Source organism: Lytechinus variegatus, chromosome 5 (genome assembly GCF_018143015.1).
Source record: "Lytechinus variegatus isolate NC3 chromosome 5, Lvar_3.0, whole genome shotgun sequence".
NCBI lineage: Eukaryota > Metazoa > Echinodermata > Echinoidea > Temnopleuroida > Toxopneustidae > Lytechinus > Lytechinus variegatus.
Window position 1 is genome coordinate 2,745,094 of NC_054744.1, and position 21,698 is coordinate 2,766,791.

At 35.3% G+C, this 21,698-nt stretch overlaps 1 protein-coding gene across 5 annotated transcripts in view; it reads right to left on the minus strand.

Annotated features, from left to right (window-relative positions):
- The window catches only part of LOC121415060, a 164,462-nt gene that overhangs the window by 136,076 nt on the left and 6,688 nt on the right, over nucleotides 1-21,698 (minus strand). Inside the window, exon 1 of one of the 5 annotated variants that reach the window (XM_041608141.1) lies at nucleotides 1,624-2,561. The exons of the other annotated variants lie outside the window; for them this stretch is intronic. Coding sequence (XP_041464075.1) covers nucleotides 1,624-1,664 — 41 coding nt within the window. The 5' untranslated portion in view covers nucleotides 1,665-2,561. Of the gene's footprint in view, nucleotides 1-1,623; nucleotides 2,562-21,698 lie in introns of those variants that run through there. 5 annotated transcript variants of the gene reach the window in all.

The window sequence follows — 21,698 nt, forward strand, 5'->3', positions numbered from 1 at the left end:
TAAAGAAAGGAATCCAATGTTCTGCTGGTCACTATTCACAGCTCATCAGCAACTATCTTTAATCCTTGAGATTTAGAGTGTTAGGCATACACTTTTGGGTACAGGTTGGAACATACATCATGGTGAGATGCATTTAAAGGGGAAGTTCACCCTGAAGAAAACTTTGTTGCAAAAACAGCAGAAAAAATAGTAAAAAATATTGGTGAAGGTTTGAGGAAAATCCGTTAAAGAGTAATAAAGTTATTAGAGTTCAAAGTTTTGGATTGGTGACGTCATAAACGAGCAGCTGCCCCATGTGTTATGTAATATAAAATGCATGAATTTCAAATTTTGCATGGTTCCTGATGGCTTAATTTTGTTTTCTATTCATGATCGGGTGTGAAATAATTTGTCTATTGATATACAAAAGGTACAGTGAAAACCATTTTCAATTTTCTGAGAAAATAACATTTCATTGATTTTTTACCATTCGCTAATATGTAGGAATGCTGCTCGCATATGACGTCACAAATCAAATAATTGAAATTCTAATAACTTTTTAATTATTTGATGAATTTTTCTCAAACCTTCGGCAATATTTTTTATTATTTTTTCTGCTATTTTTACAATAAAGTTTTTGTCAGGGTAAACTTCCCCTTTGATCCCAGACTTTGGTGTATTTTAGATCAAGTGGTTTAGAATGTAACCCTATTCCAATCCTGGCATCTTCAAAGCCAAAAGACCTTGTACAATTGTCATCAGGTGGAGTCAAATTCCATGCGGGTCTTCTCGAATTTGGTATTTTTGTTTGGTCTTCATGGGGCATTCCCTTCAGGGGTGGACTTTACAAAAACAGTGAGACATTAGACAGCTCCAGGCAAGAAATGTGCGCTTGTCTGTTGCCATGGAAACTACTTGGGGAAAGGGTAATCAAAGTGCTTGTTTTGAAACTGTAAGGCGGACAACACCCTCTGTGGGGTTTGTCAGTGAGAAGTCTGCTAGTAGTGGCTGCGGCGCTGAGAGGGGGAAAGGGTATAGATGGATGACACTTTGCTGTTCATGTTAACAGACAAGGGAGAGTTTTGTCAGTGATTCTCAGCCAATCACATGCAAGGATATCCATAGCTTATCACAACAGCCAGAGAAAATCAACACTGTTTGTTTCATGAAATACCATCTCCCCTGATTGTTGTTGTACCATGTTCTCTTGTGACCTGAGCTTGGCACAAATCAACCTCACCAATCGCGAGCCATTCCTGGTGCCTGTTGCATAAAAATCTGGAAAATAAACAAAAACTCGGGCAAACAAAATTATGCCATTGACACTTAACACATTAAAAATGCTGGAAAAAATAATTGCCAGTTTTTCCTACATGTGAAAGGCTCCTGGACAAATTTGAAGCCTACAGTACAGAGAAAACCTTAGAAGAGGCAGATGACACTCAAACTTCTTGAAACCCAAGAATTTGTAATCCTTCAATCCATACGTTGCAGAAAAGATTAGGTGATCTATTAGATATAACTGATTATATGGTTTATCCATATCAGCTTTAAGGAGGATTAATCAAAATCAAAATAAGATATTGAGACTGCATGCCCATATAGCTCTGCCTTTCTTTTACAACGAGAGGCAAATAGACTTACCGGTAATCTGCAATGGACCTTTTGGATCCCTGCTTTGCCATGGCTGAAGAAAGATGTTTCCCTGAACAACAATCCCCTGAGATGGTTTCCTGTCTTCGCAATATTACAGTCCAGGTCAAAATTTGTGAAATCTTTTAACAATCAAGACTTTTTGTATTTCACTCTGTGCAAGACACAAAGCAATGCTACATCAATAGTCATACTTTTTCCCAGTATTTCTAGTAGGTCCATGATTCCAAGAAAGCGAATATCCAATTGCAAAGATTCGAACACTGCACTGACACGTCAGTCAATAACTTTCTCCCTGTAACTCCACAGCACCTTCTGATCAAAACCAAGGTTTCTTCAAGATGGAAAAGAATAGAATCCTTCCACAGCAGAGGCATGGAGATTGGTCATTCATCTCAATCTGATAACAATTTCCAACCAAATCAAAATGCCACAAAGCCATTCTCCCACATAAGTATAGATTGTCAAAAGAACTGAATGTGATCAGTCAGAGATTCCAGACTCGCTCTACTCAGATATCTCATCACCGTCACATACGTTTCCAATTGAGACAAGCACTTCCCTAGATCCTATTCCTCTGTCGGAACACCGGGGAGAGAAAGTGCATGCTTCCCCCCCCCCTTCTCTCTAGAACAAAAACCGATCTCCGTTATTGTTTTCTTTTTGACGTGATGAGAGTTCATCAAGGGTGTCTGCTAGTAATAATCCATATTCCTCGAACACTCATCCATCATCACCGTGCGTCATTACCTTTGGAATTGTAATGTCATTTGCATGTGACTGTACCTTTCCCGGGCTCTCGCAGCCCCAAACTTTTGTCAAATTACTCCAAAATCTGACAGTCAAAAAAGGATGCTTTTATTCGCTCTACGGCTTTTACCTAGCAATAGATCCTCTCAGAATTTACTTTTAAAGCTTACAAACTTCTTTCACCATCTGAATTCAGAATGTCACCTTCAAAAATCTCTTTCCCTTGAAAACTTCCAAAACTTTTAAATTTCTAGAAGAGAAAGATCTCAATGTGTCCCTATAAGATTAAGATCTTCATATTACTGGCCTTATCTTGTGGACAAAAAGAAACATTGTACAGAAATGCGCTCTAAATAGGACATCTTTATCAACATGCCTTATTTGGCATCAAGAGAGGCCACATGCACTTTTTGAGTATCAGCCAATGAGATATGTGAGGTATCCTACATCTGACAGATATGCCTGTCTTTCTCCTCACCATCAGAGACGGGTAGAGGAATCACAAATTGTGCTGAATTTGGCTTCGTTACTCCGTCACCTGCAAAAAATGCTAAATCCGTAACTTTGGCCGGTCACATGTCTTCCTATGCATTTCCAATCCTTCATCTCGACGACCTTCTGCGGTAATTCTCTGCTGAATGAAGAGGCTCGGGTAGTAAAGCTGGTAAAGTCGACACCGTTTCGGCGTGAAATCTGTTTATCGCATCACCCAACTATCATCCCGGGTTCTGGTGGTCTCATTAAGGGTGTCAAATTAGGCCTTCCAAGTGATGCCATCATCAGCAAAGTAGGTGGTTCAACAGAATTTTCTTTCATTCAGAGAGACCAGTTAAAAGAGCTTGGTGACTCGAATGATAGGAATTCTCCAGGAAATATCTAATGAATGACACCTTATGGCAAAACTAAAAGAAGGTACATTGTATTGAAGTACATAACAGCGAGGAATTCCAAGGTCCGCAAGACTTTCCTGTAAGAACTCACAACTCCTACAAAAGTGAGTAGTCAGATAAATGTTAATTGCCAAGAACCTACATACATGTAGATAAGAGCTTAAGATGTTCATATCTTACACAAATGTGAACTCCCTACAAAGCTGCTAAAAGCATTCTTTGCAGCACGATTTCCTTCACAGCTTACCGCATCTTTCCAAGGAGCACTTCAGCAGGCATTCTACCACCTTTCATTTCACAAGAAGATCGAGTGACTTGCAATTGCATGCCCCTAATGAAGCACAATAAAGATGAGAATGAGATGAGGCAATCTGAGAGAAATAGAAGATGGACCCCTCACCCCTTTCATCATCCTCGAGTGGATGGGATCTTGCCCAGTCATCAGGGGTGATAGAGGGCGGTAGGGGCATTTCTGCAGTATCATGCTGATCTCTCGGACAAGACATGGCCACAGGGAATACCATTTCTTCTTCATTGGATTGGAACTAGAAAAGGTTAGCCATGTGTAAATGGCTTGCTTCATCTACGGATATAAGGCAATGAACTATGCATAGATGTAGGTTTTTACATTTACCTCTTTCATCGTTCACCTCAATAGTCCTGATCATAATAGCAGGCCTACAAAACTGGCAATAAAAATTGTGCTCCTTATTTCACAAATAGCTTGTGCTATCTATCACGGGTGCAGAAAGGAAATAACGAAGATCATCATGGTAACCACTCGTGACAAAGCGTGCAAAATTTTGAAATTGTTCAGATTGTATGCACTCAGTGCAGTGATGCAGCACGCACGGGAAAACAAGTGACATTTAATTGATCGCAGAATCCACACTGTTTGAAATGTTTACTCTCTCCAAGTTGTACATCCCCAAAATAAAGAATAATAGAGATTGAGAAAATACAAGGCCATTTACCTTTAACACACCCTGCCCCTCCCCCCCCCACACACAACACCTGGTGCGGTTTCCAGGTACATGTAACATCAGTCATGTTCAAACGATGGTTTGTTTACTGACAAAGTCTCAGTAATGACATTATCGTCAATTACAGGTCCATGTGAAATATGCATTAAAGGTAATGTAAACATTATATCAGTAAATTTAAAATAATTACACAATTTTTGAATTTTTCTAAGGCTTCCTTATAATTTCATTCTTTCAGGAGCTGATCTTCTGTTATTCTCGTCTACATTTTTGATCAAATTATACAGAAGAATTACTCTAAAGTTCACGTGCATGCCAAAAAGAAATGACTGGCACTCTTCGATGCTGCGGTGCTTCTTTTTTAGACTGATTACGAAGAAGCAAGACTGACAGCTCAGCGGTAAGTCATGTATTCCTCTTCCCTTATGGGATTTCCAAACACTAATTGTGAAAAATCTGCAATGTCAATTGATCTTCCATCTGCCATGGATCTAACATTCATGAATCAATGCGATTGTAATCTTATAATGTATTGTGTTTTCAAACCCAGCCACTTGCTGCCTCCGCAAGCTTCCCTAGATGTCTATGACTCATCAAGCGATTACGACGAATGTTGCTCAAAATGAATGGGAATGTCTCCATTGTGACTGTTAGAAATGTATATTGACATGAATTCTTTGTTATATTTATTTTGCAATATTTATTTAGACGACAACATTCCTCATCCAGACTCTTAAAGGGAGGATTCTACATAAAGGCACATGGTCAATAAGAGTTCTAATTCCTGATATGACATTTACCACAACAATGTCAAGCAGGGGGCCGTTTCATAAAGCTGTTCGTAAGTTAAGAGCGACTTTAAGAACGACTGGTGAACCTTTCTTACATGCTAAACCATCGCCAATGAACACTTTGGTGTATACCATTTACCACAAGAAAGGTTCACCCGTTGTTCTTAAAGTCGCTCTTAACTAACGAAAAGCTTTATGAAACACCCACCAGGATTGTACCACTGAGTGAAAATAATAATCCAAGGCAAAAATAAACAATGTAACATGTAACCAAATGTAACCAAAGTATTTTGTATAACATATTGGGTTAAAATTGGAGTGTACTTTAGTAACAAACATAACAAACCACTATTGTCTATTGGGTTTTATAACTTCCCTAATTCCTTTATTGTTTAATGGTAAACTCATTAGGCCTATGTGAAAGACTTTTATAATATGTGGTTTACATTTGCTCAAATTTAGGCATGTTTATGAATTGTTATATTGTGAAATTAAAAATAAATGAATTGAACGAAACTACTAAAGCAAAAAAAATAACAACCACAACATCAATCTCATGATGCAGGCTTTTAACCATCTGAAGCTCTTAAAATTTTGTTTCCAGAAGACCACAATCTATCCTGCACACGCTGTGCATACAAATTTGCAGTGCATTGTGCTCAATACTAAACTTTCTTTTCACAAACTATCCATGGAAATCCAACACCTTCATGCCAAGTGGTTTTTAATGAGAGCAGAAAAATAAGACATACATGTATACATGTGTTAACGAAGGATTGGTGAAAGTCCATCAAATAAAGATAAATTGATTTTTGTAAGGTTTGATTTTTGTGAAGCAACAAGCAAGCAGATTTCCCATGTAATTCAAATTTCATGAAGTGTTATCTTTTCCGAAAAATCAGATGCATTTAATATGAAATCAGACTTGTAAATTACAAAATAAGAATACTGAATTTTTTTTTGCATTTGAATTACATGTAGGCCTACATGAAAAACAGGAAGAAGACAATTTTTAGATAAATTTTGAGCAAAACTTTTTTTAAAATGACTCTAGTTGTGCTAAATACCAACTTTAGATCACCGTAGAATTCCCCTCTAATAATCTCAAGTTTTATACTGATACTTTCTATACAACATATTTTATCACTTAAATGCTCAATCTTTAGCCTTATTCACAATACTTCATTTACAAACGTACATGTGGAAGTTTCAACAAATTAAATTGCAATAGACAACCATCCTTCAGAGGGCCAGAAACAGAGATCAAGACCAAGAAGTGAGAGAAATGAAGTAAACAAACCAAAGAAAATATGCACTCTGCCAGCCAGTACAACCTCTGTAAAAGTTTACACTCTGAAAGTATTCTTTTTTAAAGAAACCTGGCCTAGCATGAAGTATTATTACAGTGCCCACTTCCCAATGTTCTAGAAGTCTCAAAGATATCAAATATGTATTGCCACGTAGGCATTAAACTGTATACATAGAAATCTAAATAAAGGAAATAACCCAGAGAAAACAAAATCGCATTTGATTTTTTTTTTAAACAAATGTGCAGATGCAACTCAAAATTTTAATGTACTATTGTATTTACATTACATAATTGTGACAAAAAATGGTGTTCGAATCATGTCTTGCCACTCATTTCTCTGTACTCAAAGCAGATGGGGGATGCAATTCATGAAACGAATGATTACTGATATAAGCTACTGAAACACTTTCGTCTGATTGGCTGATTCTTTTTTTGCTATTTTCTATGTAGCTGTACTCAAAAGTCAAAGCAAATGGGGAGGGAAGCATTTCATGAAACAAAAAAAACAGTGATTTTTCACTGAATCTTGTTATAAGCTACTAAAATCATTGCATCTGATTGGCTCGGAGCGAAAATCACCGACAAGATGACACTCCCTAGGTTAGTATGGCCTGTCTTGGGCGGTGGCCAGGTATGCTTCGTAGAGCCGTTCAATAATCTCCACTGTCCAGGAAAACAGATTGCTGGGCATGTCTACGGTTTCTTCTCTCATCGCCCGGAGCAGGCAACAGGATATCAAGAGAAATGGTCCGAAGAGAAGCCGACGGATGCCAACGGAACGAAAGACGAGGATGGAAAAGGATATAGGACTTTGAAATAAAGAGTGCGGGTCTGGACTTATATGTCTAGCCCAGAGGGAGGGTCACTGATACATCAACAGTAAACTTATCCAGTAAGACTAATAACCACTATCCATATAAAGAGATAAGATGAGCATCAGCCACTTGCCAGTTCTCTATTTAGTAAGGACCCTCTTCGCTTGCTTCTATGTTAAGTTCAGTGACCATTTTTTTTGCTATATACCTTGTGGAAAAGAACCACATGTAGCAATATAATAACATATTAATATTGTTTAATAGATTGCAGAGAATGAAATGATACATTATGAGCCATTGGAAAAGAACCACCCCCTCCCTCTTCTCAAATGTTATTCACTGATATCAAAAAAGCAATTAAAACTTTTGATTGTGAAAATTAATATTGGCATGATATGAAAATAAAATACTGAAATAAATTTAAAGAGATCTTTTGTTGACAATTAAGGAGGTGAGGTACATAGACCTGTACGATACTCAATTCTCATAAAATTATACCTTTATGGAGGTTTTAAAGGTGAAACTGTGAAAGTGTATTTCTACATGTATAAATAAACAATTCTCTTTTATAGATTTCAATTGAAATAAATTGATTATCCAACATCACCTGCATGTAACTAACTGGTAAAATCTGGTCAAATTTCTTCTAATTGAGAATTTCATTTTCCCCTTAATTATCACAGACAGGTAGAGTATCCCTTTAAGGTAATTTGAAGAAGGGAAAATGTTTAGACCATGAACATGCATGATACCCTTTACTGGCAATGACCTGTAATGGTTGCTATGGTAACGGTGATCCAGACAGGCCCAGCTAGGGAAGACAGTCAGGACCATTGCCAACATTAAAACAGTAAACCACACAGCCTAGCCATAAATTAATCAAATGTATATTAAGTTAAAAATATTCCAGTATAGTGATTTTGAATAAGAGAATAAACTTTCCCAAAGTGCTTACAGGTTCTTAATTATGAAATGCACCCCAAGGAGCGATGTTCATTGTGCACTGCAGCATTGGAATTTATCACAAAAATGAGAAATTAAATAATTACACTTTTCACACTGCATTTCCTTAAACCCATGCAATCTTTTTTTCATTTCACACTGCCGGGTTTAACGCCTTAACCCCGGACTATTGCACAGCTCATGAATATTGATGATTTTACCATACAGAGCGAGATTAAAGGGGAAGTTCACCCTGACAAAAAGTTTATTGTAAAAATAGCAGAAAAAATAATGAAAAATATTGCAGAAGGTTTGAGAAAAATTCATCAAATAATTGAAAAGTTATTAGAATTTCAATTATTTGATTTGTGATGTCATATGCGAGCAGCATTCCTACATAGCGAATGGTAAAAAATCAATGAAATGTCATTTTCTCATAAAATTGAAAGTGGTTTTTTCTTTACCTTTTGTATATCAATAGAAAAATCATTTCACACTCGATCATGAATAGAAAACAAAATCAAGTCATCAGGAACCATATAAAATTTGAAATTCATGCATTTTATATTACATAACACATGGGACAGCTGCTCGTTTATGAGGTCACAAATCTAAAACTTTGAACTCTAATAATTTTCTTACTCTTAAACGGATTTTCCTCAAACCTTCACCAATATTTTTTACTATTTTTTCTGCTATTTTTACAACAAAGTCTTCTTCAGGGTGAACTTCCCCTTTAACATGCAATTTCGACTTCTGTGATTGGCTAATGCTTGCCCCCACTTTCATTTCACACTGCATCTCTTAGCACCGCAACTGTACCACAATAAGCAGGCTAACCCTGCTTTTTTTGCAGGGCCAGATAGTACCTTACTATTTACAGTGCTAGCCCACTTTGCTAAAACCTAGTGTAAAAACGAAGTGGGCTATTAAAGCTGGGTTAAGGAAAAAAATTGCAGTGTGGAAAGCATAAAATTGTGCTGGGAGTCACAAGAACTGCTAGCAAAAAAACATTTAGGAATAAAAATGTGGGAATGGGAAATGGGGGATTTTTTTCAAATTCTTTTAGCAACTCAAGAGCAATCATTATACTGTGGTTTTTTCCCCAAAATGACATCACAAAAGGGAAAATATCAATGATTTTTCACCTTTTTATTTCATAAACAGGAGTCCTCCCCCCCCCCCCCCCACCCTTGAAAGATATAATAAGAAAATGTTGGAGGAAATATTCAAGGGGAAGTTAACCCTGACAAAAGCTTTATTGTTAACATAGCAGAAAAATTAATTTTGAAATATTGATGACAGTTTGATAAAAATCCATCAAGGATTAAAACTGTTAATTGTTAATATTTTTTTATTTGTGATGCCATATGCAAGCAAGCAGCTTCCACATAAAGTAAAAAATAAAATAAATGTTTTTTTTTTTTAGTTATTGAACCTTCAGTATATCATAATCAACAAACAAATTATTTCAGTCACGCTCCTGAAAAGAAATGTTTTCTGTCATCATGAACCATTAAAAATTTGAAATTTATGCTTCTTATATCATATGGGGCAGCTGTTTGTTTATAACACTGCCACAAATAAAAACTTAAAATTCTAAAAACTTTAATATTTGACAGATTTTCCTAAACATCTTCACCAATATTTTTTTTCCTTCAGGGTGGACCTCCCCTTTAAGAGCTCTCCTATGCCTCAGGTGTATTTAGAAACCAATTAAACTTCACATTGACAACATGCTGCCAAAAAATAAATTTCATTATGATGTCTTGTCATACATAGTATACGTGTCAGTATCCAATGAGGTGCAACATCACGTTTGGTTTAAAGGGGAAGTTAACTCTGACAACAAGTTTATTGCAAAAATAATAATAAATTTATTTATCTATTTGTTGTTTTATTATAACTGGGTAGCCCTTTCGGTTACAAGAACTGCTCGACCAAGGGGCCCTGTATCAACAAATTAAAAACATAACAAAACAATATCACATAAAGATAGTCAAAAAGGGAACATAATATTTTATGAGAAAGAAAAATGTAATACATAGAAGTAAAAATAAATCAAAATCACATATTCCATATTTTATAGCCATGATAACAAAATGATCTTTTACAATATTCGGTTTGAGTTTTTTCAATAAATACTGGTGATGGTTTGTAGGAAACCCATCAATGATTAAAGAAGTTATTAGAATTTCAAGTTTTTGATTTGTGACATCCTACATGTACAGCAGCTGCCCCATATGCTATGTAATATGAAATGCATGAATTTGAATATTTGAATGGTTCATGATACCAATGCCTTTCATGAATGGGTGTAAAATAATATTTCTGGTGGTATACTGGAGGTACAATAAAAACCATTTTCATTTTTTTAGAAAATGACATTTCATTGATTTTTTACAACATGGTATATGTGGAAGCTGCCAATAATTAATGACATCACAAATACAAAAAAAAATCAAATAACTTTCTTAATCTTTGATAGATTTTCCTCAAACATTCACCAATATTTTTCATTTGTTTTTCTGCTATTTTCACAATAATCATTTTGTCAGGGTGAACTTCCCCTTTAATAGAATGTGATGTGACAAGACTGAGAATGGATAGTCAGAATATCATAATAGCATTTCATGAATAGGTGGTTTTCATTGACTATTGTTATAAGCTAGTGAAATCCTCACATCTGATTGGCTCAGAGCGAATTTGGCAGTGAACATTACTATTTTGTTTCATGAAATTTCCAAAGGTTACATGTAATTCACGTAAAAACTACATTATTGTGGCCCAGAGGATTAGTCTCTGTACTTTGAAACAGAGGGCCGTGGGTTCAAATCCCAGCCATGGCATATTTTCCTTCAGCAAGAAATTGATCTACAATGTGCTGCACTCAACCCAGGTGAGGTGAATGGGATTTTAATCCTTGATTGACTTAGCAACTACATGGCCGCTCAGCAAAAGCTGGGAGAATCACATCATACCAAGTATCAAGCACAACTGCACTGATATTATACAAAGACATCAATGATCTTCGGAGCAGAAGACATTGAAAATAGGTACCTTCATATGGCAAGTAAAAGCAATAACACCCATTATTTAAAGGATGATGTTGCTAAGCATCTGCTAACAACAAAAAGAAAATAGGCCATTGAAAATTTGAATAGAAAAAACCTACATTGATTTCCTTTAAACTGATAATTTTCTGCCATCAAAAGAAAGAATAAAAAAATTTCTCCCTTTCAACCTTACATGTATTCCTATTTCTAAAAATGTCTATTTATATGTACACAAATACATGTATGTAAAACAACTCTAAAAGTATACTTACGAGTTTGGAGTCGCCATAAACACATATGTAAAGGCACATTTCTTCAGGCATTGTATGTCTCCCAAAATATTGCATCCACTGTACATTTACAAGACCTTAAAAACTGAACTGCAATGTACAGACATTCTGAGCGTGAGGGTCTGAAAGTGCTAAAAATAAAATGAAAAGCCTCCATGTCTGCTCACGCTCAATATGTGCGCTCCTGGTAGCAGATTGGCCATCTATAAATATCGAAAGGGATAATCTAAGAAAGGTCATTAAAATCAGCAATTGCTCAAGAAGGATAAAAATCCAATTAGTGACAGTTCAATAATCTATAAGGGGGCACACAATTTGATAATAAAATCATTCAGTGGAATGGTTAAGAATATTGGTTGGTTTGCTGACTTGTGAAAATGTAGGCCTGCCTATATCCATGCAGAGAAGTTTAAAGGACTAGTCCACCCCAACAAAAAATTCATTTGAATAAAAGAAGAAAACTCCAACAAGCATAACACTAAAAATTTCATCAAAATCGGATGTAAAATAAGAAAGTCATGACATTTTCAAGTTTCGCTCAATTTTACAAAACAGTTATATGCACATCCTAGTGAGTATACAAATGAGCATACTGATGACGTCACCCACTCACTATTTCTTTTATGAAAAATTCTAATTTTCTCCTCCTCAGGTGAAACTAAATTTTATTCCTCCCTGAACATGTAAAATTACCATTATTTTAACAGTTTATAGTTAGTAAAGTCAAGTTGGTCTTTATTGTCAATATGTAAAAGAATGAAATACTGCTTATATTCAAAAAATAAAAAATAGTGAGGGACATCATCGACTCTCTCATTTGCATATCATTTTTTTGTGAAACATATATGAGAAGAACTTTAAAATGTCATAACTTTCTTATTTATAGTTCTGTGCTATAATATATAGATTGATTTTAACATTGATTTTAACATTAGTATTTTATGTTATTATTCATTATCGGATGTATGATTTTGATGAAATTTTCAGTGTTATGCTTGTTTGATTTTTTTCTCTTTTTATTCATATCACCTTGTTGTTGGGGTGGACTTGTCCTTTAAAGGACAAGTCCACCCCAACAAAAAGTTGACTTGAATAAAAAGAGAAAAATTCAACAAGCATAACACTGAAAATTTCATCAAAATCGGATGTAAAATAAGAAAGTTATGACATTTTAAAATTTCACAAAACATTTATATGCACATCTTGGTTGGTATGCAAATGAGGGAACTGATGACATCACTCACTCACTATTTCTTTTGTATTTTATTATATGAAATATGAAATATTTTGATTTTCTCGTCATTGTCATGTGAAATGAAGTTTCATTCCTCCCTGAACACGTGGAATTCCATTATTTTAACATTTTGTGCTTCAAGCAAGGAGGTCCTAATCATCAAATTCGTAAAAATTGAAATATTGTATAATTCAAACAATAAAAAACAAAAGAAATAGTGAGTGAGTGACATCATCGACTCTTTCATTTGGATGTAACTGGCTCGTTCATATAACTATTTTGTTAAAAATAAGCGAAACTTTGAAATGTCATAACTTTCTTAATTTACATCCGATTTTGATGAAATTTTCAGCATTGTGCTTGTCTGATTTTTCTCTATTGATTCAAATCAACATTTTTCTGAGGTGGACTTGACCTTTAAGCATAGAGGAATGTTCAGTGTAATCAGAAAATCCATTCTTGGTACTAGCGTCGCATAATGATAAATACTAACATAGTATTAAAGTCAATCTAGCACAGAACTATATACTCTCCTGTACTTATACTTGGGGCCATATCATTACACCACTCGCAGCTGAGCCACTATTACGGAAAAATTACAAGGGGCTTGGGCAATTTCAAGCCCTGAAGAGCTCTGGAACATCCCCATTCGTTGCAATGATGGTAAAGCTCATCCAATGTTGCAGATTCAGGGAGTAAGTTGTGAGAAGTAGCCCTCGAAAATTAAGAATTAACATTTAGCATAGCAGCCATATGTACTGTAGACTCTAAAGCAATCAAGCATCCAACCTGGGTAGATGAGTGCAGCCAATGGAGGTAAATTTGTTAATAAACCAAATCGCATCAACATCAGAGAAAAACTAAGAAAAACAGAATGGTGTATATTTGAAGAAAAAACAAGGAATGAACAATTCATGACTTTGATGTAACAAGGGGGAAAAGATCACTGAGACTATGTGGGTCTCCAATTTGCAATTTGGTGAGTACATATTGCGATAAGTTGTTGGGTCTACTATATACCATTTGTCCTGATGGTTCTCTCCTAGCACCCTACCCCTCAGAGATCAGAGATACATATGTACATGTAGTCAAATTCTGTAGCATATTGAGATTTGTCCTCATAATCATATTAAGCAAAAAATATAATTCTGAATTATTTAAAGTTTTGATGAAGATAACATTTCACTTTGAGTATTAAAAGGTTCAACTTCATGTACATTGATGTAGACAAGAAGTACACAACCATAATTCTGGTTGAGATTTTTATACAAAAATGCACAAAATGAAAGTTTGTCAAAAACCAATGAGAATAACAACAAAAGGTATGTTTCTGAAGCATCAAATCAAATCATGACTTGTTTTCTCATAATTCATCTGGATATTTGTGCAACCAATAAATTCTTTAATTTAAAGGAGACTGTTCTGGGTGAGTTACTGGAATAAAGGAACTATGAGTAGTGATTTTCAAACCAATGGTCAGCATGGGTGCTGTGCCTCCTGTTCCCCTAGTCCCACCCCCCCCCCCCTTTCAGCTTTTGAGGTTTGAAGTCAGGAAGTACATGGAACATAATTCAGACCCTGACGTTTTAATACTTCTTAACCACTGCTGAGGCCATATCAAATGAATGTAGGACAGGAAGTTAGTCTGTAAATCTACACAAGGTCAGTGTTAACTACAAACCATGAACATTTACTGGTACACACTTTACACCGCCATAGCTGGGAATAATCTTAAAATCGGTTATTCTGAAAATCTCCCCCTGAACCGAAACTATTATTTCACTGGTACATATTAAAGTTAAGGACACTATACTTGTAAAATCCACAAAAGAAAGAATATATAGCTTTTAATGGTATATACATAGTAATTATATACTGCATGTATTACTTATGAATTATAATTACTTTCACATTTTGTTATATGAAAGCAATTCACAGCTTCCACATCCATAAACATGTGAACACATTATCCTATGCCCATCAAAACTTGCAAGTAATTTTGTTTATAAAACTGTCTGGTTAACAAAGGTGTTTAACCATATACTTGGTTAAAGATTGGTATTTGGAACGTTACCTGAAATAATAAAAATAAACAAAAAGTTTAATGTTTTCCTAATCAAGGAAGTGTGAAGGCGTCATGGTAAATTCTCTTTTCTACAGACTCAATATACCTTCCTGTATTAAGTTTATATCAGAATGCCATCTACATGTATTCATTAAAGGTGAAGACAAAAAACTCGACCGATCTAAAGGCAAAATACATGCACAGGTAAAAAGCTAGTGATATCATAACTCAGTCAGATAACTACAAGGATACATGTAGGTCATGTTGAAATTGACCCTGCACAAATTTCATATTTTATATCTAACTCTTAATGCCCAAACTAGTGTTACTGTTTTTTTCATGTCTTTTGCCTATGATTCAAAGGGCAAAGCAAACAAGGGAAACCCTAGTAAAAATATTCTCTTGTCAATAAAATCACAAATGAATCAATGCAATTTGAACTTCAACTTCTTTTTTTTTACTGGGAAGGGAGGAGAAAATTTTTGACAATAGATACATCGGAATCGGATATTTGTTTAGATACAATTTACTTTTATGTACTGTATACAGGACATCAAAACCAATTCTTAAAACTAACCCAGTACTAATTTCGGACATACATATAGTATACAATGTACATGTACACATATGCATGAGGCCTATAAAATGAAGCTTTTTCCCTAATTGTGAATAAAACAAAAGCCATATTCTCTTCACAAAAAGAAGAGTGCAAGCCAATTTGTACACAACTACTCATTATCAGAGTTGCACAGAAGAACTATAGTAGGCCTACATGAGGGGGCTCACATGTCATGGTACATATATCCTCCTCTAATTGCTATCTAGCATTGAAACTTAATCCACACGTGATAAAGAGCAGAACTGTCAAGCAAGAACCCACTTCCGTTTTAGAAGCCGCTTTACCAGTAGGGTCCATGCTCCGACCCTCTCCCCTCGATTACTCCCCTTGATAACCCCCCCCCCCTCCCACTAACACCCTTGCCTTGAGTTTCATGAAGTGGCATTTGGGTGACTAGCAAGCATGTATCTTGTATGAATAGCCCGGGGGGGGGGGGGCCACTTCCATTCACGAGTGGATACCATGCGCGACCATGGGGTCTCGAAAAGCACCCTAAACACGTAATTTCCATATTTTGAAAATGCACCCCTTAACAAGTATTGGCGTGTGAAACCCTACCCTTAACATGTATTGGAAACAAAACAATACTCTAGTCTTGGCAAATATTCCCTGAAATGAACCCCTAACCAAGTACAGGAATGTTTTATTGTTACGGGTCCTTCGGTCGTCGGCTTTACCTTATTTGGTTGAGTACGACCCCACCTTCTACACCTCGCGCAAATCGGACTCTAAACACGAAGTGTTGGGGCAAAAAGGACATCCTTTATAAAACATTTTAATTTTGTTTTATCATCCCCGCAAATTCGACCCTAAACACGTAATTTTCCTAGCGAAATAACTGTAGATACCCTTTTTTCATAATTTTTGTTTTTGACACCCTTGTCACGTTACGTACGTAACGTGCCCTATCGTGAAAAAGACATCCTTTTTACATGTTTTTTTGGTCGCGCATGGTATCCACTCACCAATGTAAGTGCCCCCCCCCCCCCCGGGATGAATAGAGAACAGTGTTGCAAATTAACGATACTACATGTACATGTATGCAAGCTCATTAGGTGGGTGTTTCATAAAGCTGTTTGTATGTTAAGAACGACTGGTGATCCTTTCTTACGCGCTAAATAATCACCTATGAACATTTAATGGTGAATATCATTTACCACAAGAAAGGATCACCAGTCATTCTTAAAGTCATTCTTAAAGGAGAATGAAACCATTGGAACAAGATAGCTTGTGTGAAAACAGAAAAATCAAAGAAACAGATCAACAAGAGTTTGAGAAAAATCGGACAAATAATGAGAAAGTTATGAGCATTTAAATATTGCGATCACTATTGCTATGGAGATAGCAAATTGGCAATGTGACAAAGATGTGTGATGTCACTGATGAACAACTCTCCCCATTACTTTAGTATATATTTCACTTGAATTGCCTCTTTTATCACATCTATCCATAGATCATGTGTTCTTTCTACATGAGGGCATGTAATACATATTTTTCAAGAATACATAATGGATAAAGAGTTTGTATTATCGTAAGAAAAAGCAAAAAGAGACATTTTGAGGGTATTTTATAGTCCACCAAAGGGAAAGTTGTTCATCAGTGACATCACACATCCTTGTCGCATTGCCAATGTGAGGATCTCCATAGCATTAGTGATTGCAATATTCAAATGCTCATAACTTTCTCATTATTTGTCCGATTTTTCTCAAACTTTCTTTATTCCTATTCTTTGATTTTTCTGTTTCTACACAAGCCTATTTGTTCCAACGGTTTCATTCCCCTTTAACTTACAGATTTATGAAAAGGCCCCCGAGTCAGATAAGTGGATTAGGATTAGACATTAGGCCTATGCTCGATAACTTACATGTATATCTTCAAATCTTAATTTAAAATATAGCTTACAGTTAGAAAATTGCTTTGTAGAATTTAGCAAAGATTAAACTTAACTCTCAGCCAGTTCAGGTGAGTATGATTCAAGATTCAAGATAACATATATTTTATTGTTCCATGAACGCAGGCATACAAATAATAGCATTCAAATACAGAATCATAACAATAGAAAACTATACAAGTAGCTAGGCCATAAGACCTACACAAAATAACTTCAGTAGTATTCCCTTAATATGTAAAAGCTATGATACATGTATACAATATTACTATTTAAGTTTCTCAGCGCGTACAGTATTACATATACTTGTTGCTATGTCTGGCAAGGCTACAATAAGCTTTTTGGTTGTCAATCACAACTTTAGGTTCGCAAATATGCGGAAGATTCACATGTGTGTATGGATATTAGTAAACAGGTGTATTTATCTTAAACTAAATAGGCCTGTACTATAAAACCACAGGACTAGGAATCCCAGGATGGTTTTTAAGGTACTGACTCCAACAGCAACTGTATTGTGACTCATTCCCACCCATCTCCAGCTCACTCACAAACAAGGCAGACCAAGCCTGCTGGCCAGGAGAGAGGGCAGATTTAACATTAATATAGAATTCTGTAGTGGTGAATAAATACCAGTAAAGTCCCTTTATCTTATACACCCATGCCACTATAAAGGTAAAATAGACCAGTTCGTAGTTATTTATGGACAATTTTGGTCAAATGACCTTTCATTTCTTTCATCATGATAGGCAGATTTCAAAGCAAGTTATTATGTAAGCTTGCCTTACATAGCAGAATGAAGAAATTGAATAGACCAGGTGACTGGAAAAGCACACAAATGAACACTCTATGAAGGTATTTGTTGCATTCCTTCTTTGAATACATGTTGCACAATGTACTTAGCAAACTGTGAAATACCAGTCGTTCGTGGACGCAGTGTTGTTGTTTTTTGTGGATGTCATGAAAACCACAAATCAAAATATATGAATAATCAAGACATCAAAGTTGGTGCATATCTCATTAGATTTTAAACCACCATGTCACTTAAGTACAAATGACCTTCCTCTGATCATGCGTAGAATCTTTTGATCATGCGCAGAAAGAAACTACGAACTGGAGTTTTTGCAGCAAACAATTATTTCAGGAGTCTTTTAAATCAGGGTTAATTGCACTGGCAGATCCAGTGGGGGGGGCATAGCCGGCTCGTGCCCCCCCCCCCCCCTTATAAGAAGCAAAATTAAAATTTGTAACATGAAAATGTCATTAAAACAGAAGTGTCCCCCCCCCCCCTTTCCTCAATAGGACAAGGGAAGATGAGAGTGGATTGGCACTGATTAGAGAGTGGGAGTCATGTGCCCTCTATGTTCGGTTTGGGAAAGTGTACTTCCAAACACCAAGGACCAATCTGGACTACATGTAGGTCGACCAAGGCTTAGTCCCATAGTTACAATCGTGAGACAACCATCAAAACACTGTCACAATCAATGCTGACATGATTTCAACAAATTATGAAATCCCTCACATCAAATAAGGAATGAGAAATGGAATTAACAAAATCAAGATTTGGTGAGACCACAAAACTATGATCAATGATAAAGATACAGATTCCACTATTCTACTATACACTGTACCTAAAACGCTGATTAAATCTGTACACTGACATTTTGAAGAAAATCACACCAGAAAGAAACCATTAAGCCACTCCCACCTTGTGGTATTAAATACAAATTTGATATTTTCTGAAGCCTACAAAAAAATATTTTGAGAATTAAGAAAAAAGATGGTTTCTGATTCTCTGATTATGAAAAAGGTTGTACACAAACTCTCATTTACAAGAAAAAGAAGATAATTTTTTTATAGCCAATTGGACCCTTTGTTTTAGGTCTAAAACTCCTGAACATATTTCATGATACAGTTAAATACATTAATCTTTTATGAATTCAGAACAGAATTTGCAGCAATCAAGTACAATTACTAGTATATCAATTTGATTCATATTTTTGTGAGTGCGTTTTTGTGCATTGTCTCTCAAAATTATTTCCATCTTTTGTTGCTCTACAATTTATCTTTGGGAAATAAGTGATTGCCTAGTTACGTTTATATAGTGGTAAAGGCATAAAATAAATTTCATGAGGCTAGAGGTACATAAAGTTGCAGCCAGGGCTAATATTTTCTTCACCGAGCAAGATCAACAAAAGCTGACATCCGTATCCCGATTCGTTTAAATCACAGTTTATGGTTGAAATCCATCACCATTAATCCTAATAGTGCGGCTGATAGGCCATACTTGTGTTGCAATCCTCATGATGCAGCAAAAAAAAAATCCTGATATTTGAGCACTTCCCTGCCTGACTTCTGACCCTATCATCCATGCATGCCGAGCACTCCCCCTATCATTCAACAATGTTCATATGATAAACCATTGGGTGATCAGAGAAGCTAAGGATTAGATAGTACCACAGCCGTCAACAAAATCATCTACAGGATTTCAGCTCAACATTAGATATGTCTGAAATTTTAAAGACCATGCAACTTGCTTCGCACTTCTGCAGCCATGAGCCTTGATAGTGAGACTGACTTCAAGTATTAAAAGCAGTTTTATAGTATGTATACTGACGAGACTACCTTGGGTAAATAAAACTTAATAAATGAATAAGTGAATGAAGGGACAAATGAATTAATAGATTCATAGATATCGCTGAGTTTTCGCTACTCTTGAATAGTGATCACCATGGTCAAACAATACATACATGTACATGGATGTAAAACCCTTTGGTTACAGTTTTTCTACCCAAAATACATGTCATGCCTCAAATATTTCTTTTTCTCAATAGGGATGCAAAGAATACACATTTTCCTTGAATTGGGCAATGTTGTTCATCAAATATTTGCTCTTTAAACTTGAAGAAACCACATCAACAATAGAAAGAACAATGCAATGTGATCTTGGTGTGTATTTCAATTTTACAGGAAACTGGCAGCAAGATTGACTCATCTGCCATTTCTCTAATCTACTTTGTTTTACTTCTTTGAGGAATTGCCCCTCTTCCTCTCTCTTCCGAGACAAATGATTCAAAAAAACAAACAAAGTAATATTAAAGGCAAATAATTAATCAAAAAAATCATATGAATGAATGAATCATACGTTTGAAAAGTGAATATATATGTAGGCTTATAAAATGTATAAACCCATAAAAAATACAAGGGAAGAATTAATGCACAACCAAATAAATCAATAGTTGAAATAAATCAAAATAATAAGTAAAGATATAATGACTATGAACTATAAAATGAACTGTAACAGAATTTGTATGATTTATTCTCCTTGTTCGATCTAGTTTGAATATTTCTAACCTCCACTCTAGACATTCGCTTTTGAAGGAAGGAAAATGGCCACAAAGCTATACAGTGTATGATACCATGTCTACAGTGTTAAACATATCCTGCAGTTTATGGATAATGGCCTTTTCTCCTTTTTTGAAATAATATTGTCAGAGTAGATATATAATCCACAACTTCCTACAAAAAAAAATATGCAAAGGGGTACAAAGGTGGAAAACTTTGGCTTGCAATATGCATGAATTCTATTTTGGCTCATTCAAAAATTCATTCCAATTACAGAAACTTGTTTAAACTTTAACAATACATTATCAAAAAAAAGATGACATCTAGAGGCCTAATGTGTTGCTTTCATATGATTTTTTTTTTAATATTGGGCTACATTCAACTATAAGACTAGTTTGTTGATTATTGTTCAGTTTGACTCACATTTTTATGTTCATCATACTTTTACAAAGTAAAGATGTTTAAGTAATCTATTTTGGGAGAAATACATGTAAAAGAGACCATTTTCAAATTTATATTTTAACAAGAACTGATCTAAGTGTAAGATCAAATCTACAGCAGGCCTAATGGAAAGTTGACCTTCCAATAAGTGAAATAATTGCCTCACTCAAAGCATTATTTCAGACCAGAATATGCAAACAAATAAAGTCAAATTTGGCATATCAAAGTTGAACATATCATTGGTCCGAAGAGAAACGACTTATATGTAGACAGAGTAACTTGTACATAATAGAAAATTGTATACAGTATCTTCTAAAACTAAAAGATAATTTCCAAAAGTATTATAAATAGGCCAGTATTCTGAAGTCAGGTTTAACTTAGACCATGGTCTACCACTGTCCTAAAATTATGGGAAGCCAAAAGTGTCAAAATCTTCATTAAGTTGTATGTTTCTTATGTTTACTGTGCTCTTTCCTGATTCATAGATGGTGAAGGCAATCATCTCTTTTTACTTCCTACACAATTATGAATGATTTGAGAGCCAAATGAGGTGAAATATTATATCTCTACTGTTAGTGATTTATCTGAACAATTAGCTATCTATACTTAAACCACAATTTTAAACCCAAGATTAAGTTAAACCGACTTCAG